The sequence below is a fragment of the Coregonus clupeaformis genome, chromosome 10 (assembly GCF_020615455.1).
Source record: "Coregonus clupeaformis isolate EN_2021a chromosome 10, ASM2061545v1, whole genome shotgun sequence".
In the NCBI taxonomy this organism is placed as follows: domain Eukaryota; kingdom Metazoa; phylum Chordata; class Actinopteri; order Salmoniformes; family Salmonidae; genus Coregonus; species Coregonus clupeaformis.
In genome coordinates, this window is record NC_059201.1 from 5,388,020 (window position 1) to 5,402,671 (window position 14,652).

At 44.5% G+C, this 14,652-nt stretch overlaps 1 protein-coding gene across 1 annotated transcript in view; it reads right to left on the reverse strand.

Moving 5' to 3' along the window:
• Positions 1–6,887: 6,887 nt before the first annotated feature.
• Positions 6,888–14,652, reverse strand: part of shmt2 (serine hydroxymethyltransferase 2 (mitochondrial)) — a 71,129-nt gene continuing 63,364 nt past the window's right edge. Inside the window, exons 11-12 of the mRNA XM_041887350.2 lie at positions 7,983–8,090; positions 6,888–7,593 (exon numbers count right to left, since the gene is read on the reverse strand). Coding sequence (XP_041743284.1) covers positions 7,466–7,593; positions 7,983–8,090 — 236 coding nt within the window. The 3' untranslated portion in view covers positions 6,888–7,465. The remainder of the gene's footprint in view (positions 7,594–7,982; positions 8,091–14,652) is intronic.

The window sequence follows — 14,652 nt, forward strand, 5'->3', positions numbered from 1 at the left end:
GAGAGGAGAGAACAGGAGGAGGAGACAGGGGAGGAGAGGAGAGAACAGGAGAGGAGACAGGAGGAGAGGAGAGATCAGGAGGAGGAGATGGGAGGAGAGAAGACAGGAGGAGAGGAGAGATCAGGAGGAGGAGATAGCAGGAGAGAAGAGAACAGGAGGAGGAGATAGCAGCAGAGGAGTCAGGAGGAGAGGAGAGCACAGGAGAGGAGTCAGGAGGAAAGGAGAGAACAGGAGAAGAGAGAGGATGAGAGGAGAGGAGGCGAGAAGACGCCAGGAAAAGGGAGGGAAGGAATGGGAGACAGGAGAGGAAGAGAGGAGATGCCCAGGGCGGGTGTATATACTGGGTGTATATACTTATCCAGCAGAGATAAGATTCTCCTTTTCATAACATATAATAATATCATTTATACCATCTAGCAGATGCTTTCATCTTCCTACTAAATCAGGTGGTGGCAGTTAGTTACTGGGCATACTGAGTATAACTGGACTGACCCGACTACACGCTGTCTGGGACAGACATTCCCCACTGGCCTCACATTTAGGGCCTGGAGTTTTTCCTGGTAAGGCCCTAATTAAACAGTTATGACCAGAGCCCAGTTTCTCTTGGTACTGCAGCCTACTGCTCTGAATGGAAACGGTACTGCAGTCACAATGTCAAATCGAATTTTATTTGTCACATACACGTGTTTAGCAGATGTTATTGCGGGTGTAGCGAAATGCTTGTGCTTCTAGCTCCGACAGTGCAGTAATATCTAACAAGTAATATCTAACAATTTGACAACATATACCCAATACACACAAATCTAGTAAGGAATGGAATTTAAGAATATATACATACAGTTGAAGTCGGAAGTTTACATACACTTAGGTTGGTGTCATTAAAACTTGTTTTTCAACCACTAATTCACTGTATCACAATTCCAGTGGGTCAGAAGTTTACGTACACCAAGTTGACTGTGCCTTTAAACAGCTTGGAAAATTCCAGAAAATGATGTCATGGCTTTAGAAGCTTCTAATAGGCTAATTGACATCATTTGAGTCAATTGGAGGTGTACCTGTGGATGTATTTCAAGGCCTCCCTTCAAACTCAGTGCCTCTTTGCTTGACATCATGGGAAAATCAAAAGAAATCAGCTGGTAGAGCACGGCGCTTGTAACGCCAAGGTAGTGGGTTCGATCCCCGGGACCACCCATACACAAAAATGTATGCACGCATGACTGTAAGTCGCTTTGGATAAAGCGTCTGCTAAATGGCATATTATTATTATTATTATAAATCAGCCAAGACCTCAGAAAGAATATTGTAGACCTCCACAAGTCTGGTTCATCCTTGGGAGCAATTTCCAAACGCCTGAAGGTACCACGTTCATCTGTACAAACAATAGTATGCAAGTATAAACGCGATGGGACCACGCAGACGTCATACCGCTCAGGAAGGAGACGCGTTCTGTCTCCTAGAGATTAACGTACTTTGGTGTGAAAAGTGCAAATCAATCCCAGAACAACAGCAAAGGACCTTGTGAAGATGCTGGAGGAAACAGGTACAAAAGTATCTATATCCACAGTAAAACAAGTCCTCTATCGACATAACCTGAAAGGCCGCTCAGCAAGGAAGAAGCCACTGCTCCAAAACCGCCATAAAAAAACAGACTACGGTTTGCAACTGCACATGGGGACAAAGATCGTACTTTTTGGAGAAATGTCCTCTGGTCTGATGAAACAAAAATAGAACTGTTTGGCCATAATGACCATCGTTATGTTTGGAGGAAAAAGGGGGCTACTTGCAAGCCGAAGAACACCATCCCAACCGTGATGGACAGGAGCGGCAGCATCATGCTGTGGGGGTGCTTTGCTGCAGGAGGGACTGGTGCACTTCACAAAATAGATGGCATCATGATGAAGGAACATTATGTTGATATATTGAAGCAACATCTCAAGACTTCAGTCAGTAAGTTAAAGCTTGGTCGCAAATGGGTCTTCCAAATGGACAATGACCCCAAGCATACTTCCAAAGTTGTGGCAAAATGGCTTAAGGACAACAAAGTCAAGGTATTGGAGTGGCCATCAATAAGCCCTGACCTCAATCCTATAGAAAATTTGTGGGCAGAACTGAAAAAGCGTGTGTGAGCAAGGAGGCCTACAAACCTGACTCAGTTACACCAGCTCTGTCAGGAGGAATGGGCTAAAATTCACCCAACTTATTGTGGGAAGCTTGTGGAAGGCTACCCGAAACATTTGACCCAAGTTAAACAATTTAAAGGCAATGCTACCAAATACTAATTGAGTGTATGTAAACTTCTGACCCACTGGGAATGTGATGAAATAAATAAAAGCTTAAATAAATCATTTTCTCTACTATTATTCTGACATTTCACATTCTTAAAATAAAGTGATGATTCTAACTGACCTAAGACAGGGAATTTTTACTAGGATTAAATGTCAGGAATTGTGAAAAACTGAGTTTAAATGTATTTGGCTAAGGTGTATGTAAACTTCCGACTTCAACTGTATATATATATATATATATATATATATATATATATATATATATAAATTGTTCTCCTGTGCATTGCTCCCTAAACTTGCCACAAGCATGTTGAGTCACTGGATGGATCTGAATAGATCACAGTGAGAAAAACAGGACGAAGATTTCTGCTGCCATGGCACCTTTTACAGTATCCCTTCACATCGCAGGGAGGCGGGTGGCAGGCAGGAGGGGTGTTTCGTGAGAGACGAGGTGAAAACGGTTTGAAGGAGTTGTTGGTTGCAACCAGATGTTGGATGTGAAAATCTGTTTACCGAGATTGTGTGTGGAGATGTGGCTCTCTCTCTCTCACACACACACACACACACCTCTGCCAGTTGTGTGAGATATGCCTGCTGCACTTCGGCACCTCTCTCTCAGCTGGGGCTGTAAACTTGCGAATTGATGAGCTGAATATTTCCTTACTCTCCCCAGTGTGTGATCCATCCACACACAGACACACTAGACTGGCGGCGACAGACGGCTATTACGCCAGTAACGAACACACCACTACAGTTTTATTGAGATAATTACTGTACATTAGCGTAGGGTTGTGTTTAAATATGACTTCAAATGCCATTAAACCCGGGCGAGCGATTCACAGGCGGGCAGGCAGTTGTCGTTCCATCCTCGCTCTCCCTGACGTTAATGCCGTCTCATTTTCCGCAACGTTTAATTATGACAACGCTGCTCTAAATACATGAATCCAATTAATTGGCGACGCTGTCACCCCCCCTCTCCCTCCCCTCCCCTCATTAAACACTGATGATTTATTGTCAAGTCAGCAGAGAGGAGTGGTGAGGAGAGGACAGGAGACGAGGGGCTGTGTCAGTAATGTTGCTGTTCTACACAAGCTGCTACTGAGTGACAGACCGTACCACTTAGTAAGGCTTCAGTGAGTTCACTACGTAGTGTTAAAGTAGACTGCAACCTGCTGCAGCCATCATTCTAGACAATGTGTATATTCTGGAAAGGGTTTGAACACGAGAGCTGCACACACACACCACACAAAACTTGTTTACAGTTATTCAGAGAAGACAAATGACAGGTTACAGTCCAGACATTAATTAGTGCATATATTTATTAGGATTAAGCTTTAATCTCTAAAATGTATTGACTTTTCTTTTTTTTTTTTTTTACTGTGCAGACATTAAAACATTAGTTTAGGTAACATCAGCATCCTGGAAAGATCACCAGAAAGGGGTTTAAGGTAGTGCCATTAAATAGCAGGTTGTCACATAGGTCTGGAAATGACAGGTACAGGCCCCAGAGCCAGATAATGATTTGGATCTTATTTTAGGTATGTCTGGGCCCATATTCATAAAATGGTCTCGGAGTAGTAGTGCCGATCTGGGATCAGTTTAGCCTTTTAGATTACAATGAATAAGATTTCATGGACAGGGTGGACCCGATCCTAGATCAGCACTTCTACTCGGAGATGTTTGACACAGGTACATACAGCCCCTGGTAGTTACTGTTCACTGTGAAGTCAGTGTAAGTCAACCCGTCTCTTCATTATTAATACTGATGTGCTATCCCTCCCTGTTCTGATCGGAGTGGTTCTGTACAGACCGTCCACTCTACTCCTCAAATGGAGGAATTCTCACTGGTTCACTGATGCAGTGATAACACCCCCTCGATTTTGTGAAGCAATTTGAGAAATCAGCCAACAACAAAAATAATACTATGAAATAAACCGAACTCAAACCATTCCCTCACACTGTAGTCTCTACATAGGGTGACCTCAGCTAAATTAACAAGCACATTTTTGTAGTAATATCATATATATATATATATATATATATATATATTTTTTTATCAAATACTTCCTCCCCAAAATCAGCAATATAAGCATTAAAAACCTTGAGATATTTTTTTTAACCAGTGTTAGAAAGTAAAGAATTCTTTAATTCTGTAAAGTTACAATACATACAAAACCATTTCTTCTTCGTTAACACTTTGAAAGCCAGCACTGGCATGAAATGGCTGACTATTTAATGTATTGTCATTATGGACCATTAGTCTTTTACGCAATATATGCAGCAGGTTGTTGGATCATACACTACTGAGCCAAATCGAGTTGTATTGAGCTGACCTGGTTACACATCCACCACAGTTGCTAGAACCATGCTGGAAAGGACAGTGTGAAAAGCCATCAGAGCCAGCAGTTTGGTTGGGGTTGGCATGATAGTGTGAAAAGGGTCCATACATAGTGAAGCTCTGGTCTGATATCTGTAGAAGGATAGTGAAGCTCAGGTCTGATATCTGTAGAAGGATAGTGAAGCTCTGGTCTGATATCTGTAGAAGGATAGTGAGGCTCTGGTCTGATATCTGTAGAAGGATAGTGAAGCTCTGGTCTGATATCTGTAGAAGGATAGTGAAGCTCTGGTCTGATCTCTGTAGAAGGATAGTGAAGCTCTGGTCTGATATCTGTAGAAGGATAGTGAAGCTCTGGTCTGATATCTGTAGAAGGATAGTGAAGCTCTGATCTGATCTCTGTAGAACAGTGGTCACCAACCGATTGATCGCGATCTTAAAAGACATTACCTTTTTTTATTTGTGTAGCCCTGATGGTGGTAGGTGCATTTGATTTAGAAGCCCTGATGGTGGTAGGTGCATTTGATTTAGAAGCCCTGATGGTGGTAGGTGCATTTGATTTAGAAGCCCTGATGGTGGTAGGTGCATTTGATTCAGAAGCCCTGATGGTGGTAGGTGCATTTGATTCAGAAGCCCTGATGGTGGTAGGTGCATTTGATTCAGAAGCCCTGATGGTGGTAGGTGCACTTGATTCAGAAGCCCTGATGGTGGTAGGTGCATTTGATTCAGAAGCCCTGATGGTTGTAGGTGCACTTGATTCAGAAGCCCTGATGGTGGTAGGTGCACTTGATTCAGAAGCCCTGATGGTGGTAGGTGCACTTGATTCAGAAGCCCTGCTCACCGGGTAGACAAAGTGTTCCCATTTTGAATCATTTCATTTGTCTGAAAATACAAACTCCGCCAACCCGGCAGACCTGTGACTAAATCTAGTGTGCCTACTGCGCTGGCAAATTGGATAACTCAAATTACTGTGTCTACCAACACCTTCCATGACCCTGGCCACAGCAAAGTGTGATACTAGCCTACTTCTAAAACCATGACCAGAGAGAGACTGTCAAAGAATACAGCAAAGAGCTGCTGTTTTTATGAGTGAGTTCATGTCTAAGGTCTATTCAACACTATTACAAAAAACACAAAACACGCTTCTCTCTACTTCCACTCGCGCTGCAGCTGCAATGAATGAGTAGTCAAGTGTATCGATAGCCCTGCGTTTTTATTATTAATAGAAGCTCATCGAGTCCGTTTTAATAAATTGAGGAGTATTTCACTTTCTCTGGTCATAGGAACAACATAAATTTGTGCCTGATGCAGATGCGGTGCGGGTCGAGTTTCGCCATCATGTGGAAGACGGTGCCCCCTCTCTCTGGTCAGTCTCACCGGAGGAAAGGAAGGAGAGAGCAGGGACCATGAGAGGTGGACCCTCTGCTGCTCTCTCCCTCCCTCCGCTGAGAATAATGCTGTGTTCAAAACAACTGGGAACTTGGAAATCTCCAACTTCAGTGCGTTCAAGACAGCTGGGGAAAAAAACGAGATCCGACTGGGAAAAATCTTTTTGAACGGTCATCCAACTTGGAAACTTTGGGCATCTTCTTAGAGCTCCGACTTTCCGATCTGAAGTTCACTGACGTCATGATTTGACCTAGTTTTTTTAGAGTTCTCAGTTGTCTTGAAAGCATCATGACCATCAGATGCAGGTACCATCAGTCCAGTAAAATAAAAAAGCAAATTATTTTTATTAGGTTAATGTTATATTTCTTAAGGCAAGTTTTAAAAAGCAATCTGAGCAGTAGATCTTGGCTTGCTTTTTGACTGAGAAAGTGATCTTGACTCGGTGACCAACGATGTAGAAGGATAGTGAGGCTCTGGTCTGATATCTGTAGAAGGATAGTGAGGCTCTGGTCTGATATTTGTAGAAGGATAGTGAGGCTCTGGTCTGATATATACGTAGACGGTTTAACAACAGGGGAACTGTCCTGTTATAGAGTTCACCAGTCAACCCCGACCTCTGGCGTCGGACCCCTTGACTTCAGATCTGACTTGGGTTCAATGAAAAAAAATATTATTATATACTTTATCTGTGCTTGATTAATCTTGCCTTACGTCATGGAACAATAGAACCGTCACAAAACTGCAAACCCTATCTGGCGCTGCAGGCAGGCTAGAGCAAAGACTACAAATATTTGAACGATTTTAAAATAGGATTTGGGGCCCAGGTCTGCTTCAGATGAATTTGAATGGAGTTGGTTACACACACATTTACAACAGTATAGGGTAGTACGACAGACGTGTATTATCAAATCTCAAATCATGAACATCTAGCCACCAAGTTAAGACAATGTGTTCAATTTACAGCTTAAGACTTTGTGCTTCAAATAAATGTTATCCAAGTCACTACCTTTGCGGTGACAGCCAATGTCACAGGGGAGTTTAAGATTAGATGACTGATTTCTCTCAGGGGTGACGTTGAGCTCTTTCTTCTACACTACAATGTTAAAACATGCAGAAAATAACACTTGGAAAATAATGATTTTTTTTGTGTGTAAACATACAGAGTAGAAACGTACAAAGGGATTACAAGCTACAGAATTACCCTCACGTTAGGTCAGAGGTCAACAGATGACATCAAAGGATTAACCAAGGTCTCCCATCTGTTTGGATAAGTCTGCGAGGTTCCGCCGAGTCTGACTCCAATCACTGACCACCACCAAGTTCCAATGTCCATAATAGCCTACCACTTAAAACTCACATCCAAATACATTGCTGCTTCATTCTAAGTAGTATGCTTGTGTTGGATATTGGAACAGAGCTGCTTCTCTCTCTCTCTCGGTGTGTGTGTGTGGAGGGTCTAGTGATCCTCAAAGCCGGGCATGGGGAAGGGCCGTGCGAAGGCCTCCACTCGTTTCCTCAGCTCTGCCATGCGGGCCACTGTCTCTGGATCCTCCAACAAGAAGTTCTTAAAGTCTGCTAGTTTCCCTGGAGAGAAGACAGTAGATGTTTTCAGCTTTTGTGTCACTTCCTGTATTTTAACGCCAATGGCTTACGTTTTCTTGACTGAGTCACTCTTTGGGTTAGCTAATGAATTTAACTGGCACTTCTTCCAGATCACTACAGGAGATGGAGGAACTGTGATAAGAAAAAACCCTGACTTTAGATTTAAAACAAAGTTTCCGGCATCATGGACACCATCAGAATGTACAAACACACAGACTTAGGCCCGTCCCAAATGGCACCAGGGCGAATAGGGCTCTGGTCAAAAGTAGTGTGCAATGAAGGTAATGGGTTGGCATTTGGGATGCAGAAAAGGCTTGACTGATTAGGTTAACTGATTAAGTACACACAGCTGGTAAAAGAGATTAACTCACCAGTCTTCTTCTTGACGTCCAGGGCGATCTTGAAGCCTTCATCCATAAACTCCACCACCTTGACAAAGTCTGTCTCCTTGAACTGTCTGGAGGTCAGCGCCGGGGCACCTGGGAGTTAGGAATAGGAGGAGCATGTCAGTGATAACCAGGGACACAGAAAGCTCAGGTGTTATATGCATGGTAATTCAGGGTTAACGTTTACTCCGGATAGATTTCATTATATTCATAAAATGTGGCGTTCCACAGAGATTGATTCTTGGACCGCTTTTATTTTTACGTCCTGACAAACATTAAAGCAGCATTTGGTTATTTTAGTAGTGCTAAATAAATAAAATAAACTAATAGTTCAAAACACTGAGCATGTGTTGCCATTATATTCTGAATGATAAAACAGGGTTCCGGTCTGAGGTGTTCTATATGTGGTAAAACAGGGTTCCAGCCTGAGGTCTGAGGTGTTCTATATGTGGTAAAACAGGGTTCCAGCCTGAGGTGTTCTATATGTGGTAAAACAGGGTTCCAGCCTGAGGTGTTCTATATGTGGTAAAACAGGGTTCCAGCCTGAGGTCTGAGGTGTTCTATATGTGGTAAAACAGGGTTCCAGCCTGAGGTCTGAGGTGTTCTATATGTGGTAAAACAGGGTTCCAGCCTGAGGTGTTCTATATGTGGTAAAACAGGGTTCCAGCCTGAGGTCTGAGGTGTTCTATATGTGGTAAAACAGGGTTCCAGCCTGAGGTGTTCTATATGTGGTAAAACAGGGTTCCAGCCTGAGGTCCGAGGTGTTCTATATGTGGTAAAACAGGGTTCCAGCCTGAGGTCTGAGGTGTTCTATATGTGGTAAAACAGGGTTCCAGCCTGAGGTGTTCTATATGTGGTAAAACAGGGTTCCAGCCTGAGGTGTTCTATATGTGGTAAAACAGGGTTCCAGCCTGAGGCCTGAGGTGTTCTATATGTGGTAAAACAGGGTTCCAGCCTGAGGTCTGAGGTGTTCTATATGTGGTAAAACAGGGTTCCAGCCTGAGGTGTTCTATATGTGGTAAAACAGGGTTCCAGCCTGAGGTGTTCTATATGTGGTAAAACAGGGTTCCAGCCTGAGGTCTGAGGTGTTCTATATGTGGTAAAACAGGGTTCCAGCCTGAGGTCTGAGGTGTTCTATATGTGGTAAAACAGGGTTCCAGCCTGAGGTCTGAGGTGTTCTATATGTGGTAAAACAGGGTTCCAGCCTGAGGTCTGAGGTGTTCTATATGTGGTAAAACAGGGTTCCAGCCTGAGGTCTGAGGTGTTCTATATGTGGTAAAACAGGGTTCCAGCCTGAGGTCTGAGGTGTTCTATATGTGGTAAAACAGGGTTCCAGCCTGAGGTGTTCTATATGTGGTAAAACAGGGTTCCAGCCTGAGGTCTGAGGTGTTCTATATGTGGTAAAACAGGGTTCCAGCCTGAGGTGTTCTATATGTGGTAAAACAGGGTTCCAGCCTGAGGTGTTCTATATGTGGTAAAACAGGGTTCCAGCCTGAGGTCTGAGGTGTTCTATATGTGGTAAAACAGGGTTCCAGCCTGAGGTCGTGTTCTATATGTGGTAAAACAGGGTTCCAGCCTGAGGTGTTCTATATGTGGTAAAACAGGGTTCCAGCCTGAGGTGTTCTATATGTGGTAAAACAGGGTTCCAGCCTGAGGTGTTCTATATGTGGTAAAACAGGGTTCCAGCCTGAGGTCTGAGGTGTTCTATATGTGGTAAAACAGGGTTCCAGCCTGAGGTGTTCTATATGTGGTAAAACAGGGTTCCAGCCTGAGGTGTTCTATATGTGGTAAAACAGGGTTCCAGCCTGAGGTCTGAGTGTTCTATATGTGGTAAAACAGGGTTCCAGCCTGAGGTCTGAGGTGTTCTATATGTGGTAAAACAGGGTTCCAGCCTGAGGTGTTCTATATGTGGTAAAACAGGGTTCCAGCCTGAGGTGTTCTATATGTGGTAAAACAGGGTTCCAGCCTGAGGTCTGAGGTGTTCTATATGTGGTAAAACAGGGTTCCAGCCTGAGGTGTGAGGTGTCTATATGTGGTAAAACAGGGTTCCAGCCTGAGGTGTTCTATATGTGGTAAAACAGGGTTCCAGCCTGAGGTCTGAGGTGTTCTATATGTGGTAAAACAGGGTTCCAGCCTGAGGTGTTCTATATGTGGTAAAACAGGGTTCCAGCCTGAGGTGTTCTATATGTGGTAAAACAGGGTTCCAGCCTGAGGTGTTCTATATGTGGTAAAACAGGGTTCCAGCCTGAGGTGTTCTATATGTGGTAAAACAGGGTTCCAGCCTGAGGTGTTCTATATGTGGTAAAACAGGGTTCCAGCCTGAGGTGTTCTATATGTGGTAAAACAGGGTTCCAGCCTGAGGTGTTCTATATGTGGTAAAACAGGGTTCCAGCCTGAGGTGTTCTATATGTGGTAAAACAGGGTTCCAGCCTGAGGTCTGAGGTGTTCTATATGTGGTAAAACAGGGTTCCAGCCTGAGGTGTTCTATATGTGGTAAAACAGGGTTCCAGCCTGAGGTGTTCTATATGTGGTAAAACAGGGTTCCAGCCTGAGGTCTGAGGTGTTCTATATGTGGTAAAACAGGGTTCCAGCCTGAGGTCTGAGGTGTTCTATATGTGGTAAAACAGGGTTCCAGCCTGAGGTGTTCTATATGTGGTAAAACAGGGTTCCAGCCTGAGGTGTTCTATATGTGGTAAAACAGGGTTCCAGCCTGAGGTCTGAGGTGTTCTATATGTGGTAAAACAGGGTTCCAGCCTGAGGTGTGATGTTCTATATGTGGTAAAACAGGGTTCCAGCCTGAGGTGTTCTATATGTGGTAAAACAGGGTTCCAGCCTGAGGTCTGAGGTGTTCTATATGTGGTAAAACAGGGTTCCAGCCTGAGGTGTTCTATATGTGGTAAAACAGGGTTCCAGCCTGAGGTGTTCTATATGTGGTAAAACAGGGTTCCAGCCTGAGGTGTTCTATATGTGGTAAAACAGGGTTCCAGCCTGAGGTGTTCTATATGTGGTAAAACAGGGTTCCAGCCTGAGGTGTTCTATATGTGGTAAAACAGGGTTCCAGCCTGAGGTGTTCTATATGTGGTAAAACAGGGTTCCAGCCTGAGGTCTGAGGTGTTCTATATGTGGTAAAACAGGGTTCCAGCCTGAGGTCTGAGGTGTTCTATATGTGGTAAAACAGGGTTCCAGCCTGAGGTCTGAGGTGTTCTATATGTGGTAAAACAGGGTTCCAGCCTGAGGTGTTCTATATGTGGTAAAACAGGGTTCCAGCCTGAGGTGTTCTATATGTGGTAAAACAGGGTTCCAGCCTGAGGTCTGAGGTGTTCTATATGTGGTAAAACAGGGTTCCAGCCTGAGGTGTTCTATATGTGGTAAAACAGGGTTCCAGCCTGAGGTGTTCTATATGTGGTAAAACAGGGTTCCAGCCTGAGGTGTTCTATATGTGGTAAAACAGGGTTCCAGCCTGAGGTGTTCTATATGTGGTAAAACAGGGTTCCAGCCTGAGGTCTGAGGTGTTCTATATGTGGTAAAACAGGGTTCCAGCCTGAGGTGTTCTATATGTGGTAAAACAGGGTTCCAGCCTGAGGTCTGAGGTGTTCTATATGTGGTAATACAGGGTTCCAGCCTGAGGTCTGAGGTGTTCTATATGTGGTAAAACAGGGTTCCAGCCTGAGGTCTGAGGTGTTCTATATGTGGTAAAACAGGGTTCCAGCCTGAGGTGTGAGGTGTTCTATATGTGGTAAAACAGGGTTCCAGCCTGAGGTGTTCTATATGTGGTAAAACAGGGTTCCAGCCTGAGGTGTTCTATATGTGGTAAAACAGGGTTCCAGCCTGAGGTCTGAGGTGTTCTATATGTGGTAAAACAGGGTTCCAGCCTGAGGTCTGAGGTGTTCTATATGTGGTAAAACAGGGTTCCAGCCTGAGGTCTGAGGTGTTCTATGTGTGGTAAAACAGGGTTCCAGCCTGAGGTGTTCTATATGTGGTAAAACAGGGTTCCAGCCTGAGGTCTGAGGTGTTCTATATGTGGTAAAACAGGGTTCCAGCCTGAGGTGTGAGGTGTTCTATATGTGGTAAAACAGGGTTCCAGCCTGAGGTGTTCTATATGTGGTAAAACAGGGTTCCAGCCTGAGGTGTTCTATATGTGGTAAAACAGGGTTCCAGCCTGAGGTGTTCTATATGTGGTAAAACAGGGTTCCCAGCCTGAGGTCTGAGGTGTTCTATATGTGGTAAAACAGGGTTCCAGCCTGAGGTCTGAGGTGTTCTATATGTGGTAAAACAGGGTTCCAGCCTGAGGTCTGAGGTGTTCTATATGTGGTAAAACAGGGTTCCAGCCTGAGGTCTGAGGTGTTCTATATGTGGTAAAACAGGGTTCCAGCCTGAGGTCTGAGGTGTTCTATATGTGGTAAAACAGGGTTCCAGCCTGAGGTGTTCTATATGTGGTAAAACAGGGTTCCAGCCTGAGGTGTTCTATATGTGGTAAAACAGGGTTCCAGCCTGAGGTCTGAGGTGTTCTATATGTGGTAAAACAGGGTTCCAGCCTGAGGTCTGAGGTGTTCTATATGTGGTAAAACAGGGTTCCAGCCTGAGGTGTTCTATATGTGGTAAAACAGGGTTCCAGCCTGAGGTCTGAGGTGTTCTATATGTGGTAAAACAGGGTTCCAGCCTGAGGTCTGAGGTGTTCTATATGTGGTAAAACAGGGTTCCAGCCTGAGGTGTTCTATATGTGGTAAAACAGGGTTCCAGCCTGAGGTGTTCTATATGTGGTAAAACAGGGTTCCAGCCTGAGGTCTGAGGTGTTCTATATGTGGTAAAACAGGGTTCCAGCCTGAGGTCTGAGGTGTTCTATATGTGGTAAAACAGGGTTCCAGCCTGAGGTGTTCTATATGTGGTAAAACAGGGTTCCAGCCTGAGGTGTTCTATATGTGGTAAAACAGGGTTCCAGCCTGAGGTCTGAGGTGTTCTATATGTGGTAAAACAGGGTTCCAGCCTGAGGTCTGAGGTGTTCTATATGTGGTAAAACAGGGTTCCAGCCTGAGGTGTTCTATATGTGGTAAAACAGGGTTCCAGCCTGAGGTCTGAGGTGTTCTATATGTGGTAAAACAGGGTTCCAGCCTGAGGTCTGAGGTGTTCTATATGTGGTAAAACAGGGTTCCAGCCTGAGGTGTTCTATATGTGGTAAAACAGGGTTCCAGCCTGAGGTGTTCTATATGTGGTAAAACAGGGTTCCAGCCTGAGGTGTTCTATATGTGGTAAAACAGGGTTCCAGCCTGAGGTCTGTTCTATATGTGGTAAAACAGGGTTCCAGCCTGAGGTCTGAGGTGTTCTATATGTGGTAAAACAGGGTTCCAGCCTGAGGTGTGTTCTATATGTGGTAAAACAGGGTTCCAGCCTGAGGTCTGAGGTGTTCTATATGTGGTAAAACAGGGTTCCAGCCTGAGGTCTGAGGTGTTCTATATGTGGTAAAACAGGGTTCCAGCCTGAGGTGTTCTATATGTGGTAAAACAGGGTTCCAGCCTGAGGTGTTCTATATGTGGTAAAACAGGGTTCCAGCCTGAGGTCTGAGGTGTTCTATATGTGGTAAAACAGGGTTCCAGCCTGAGGTGTTCTATATGTGGTAAAACAGGGTTCCAGCCTGAGGTGTTCTATATGTGGTAAAACAGGGTTCCAGCCTGAGGTGTTCTATATGTGGTAAAACAGGGTTCCAGCCTGAGGTGTTCTATATGTGGTAAAACAGGGTTCCAGCCTGAGGTCTGAGGTGTTCTATATGTGGTAAAACAGGGTTCCAGCCTGAGGTGGTTCTATATGTGGTAAAACAGGGTTCCAGCCTGAGGTGTTCTATATGTGGTAAAACAGGGTTCCAGCCTGAGGTGTTCTATATGTGGTAAAACAGGGTTCCAGCCTGAGGTGTTCTATATGTGGTAAAACAGGGTTCCAGCCTGAGGTCTGAGGTGTTCTATATGTGGTAAAACAGGGTTCCAGCCTGAGGTGTTCTATATGTGGTAAAACAGGGTTCCAGCCTGAGGTCTGAGGTGTTCTATATGTGGTAAAACAGGGTTCCAGCCTGAGGTCTGAGGTGTTCTATATGTGGTAAAACAGGGTTCCAGCCTGAGGTGTTCTATATGTGGTAAAACAGGGTTCCAGCCTGAGGTCTGAGGTGTTCTATATGTGGTAAAACAGGGTTCCAGCCTGAGGTAGGTGTTCTATATGTGGTAAAACAGGGTTCCAGCCTGAGGTGTTCTATATGTGGTAAAACAGGGTTCCAGCCTGAGGTGTTCTATATGTGGTAAAACAGGGTTCCAGCCTGAGGTCTGAGGTGTTCTATATGTGGTAAAACAGGGTTCCAGCCTGAGGTCTGAGGTGTTCTATATGTGGTAAAACAGGGTTCCAGCCTGAGGTCTGAGGTGTTCTATATGTGGTAAAACAGGGTTCCAGCATGAGGTTAGGTGTTCTATATGTGGTAAAACAGGGTTCCAGCCTGAGGTCTGAGGTGTTCTATATGTGGTAAAACAGGGTTCCAGCCTGAGGTGTTCTATATGTGGTAAAACAGGGTTCCAGCCTGAGGTGTTCTATATGTGGTAAAACAGGGTTCCAGCCTGAGGTCTGAGGTGTTCTATATGTGGTAAAACAGGGTTCCAGCCTGAGGTGTTCTATATGTGGT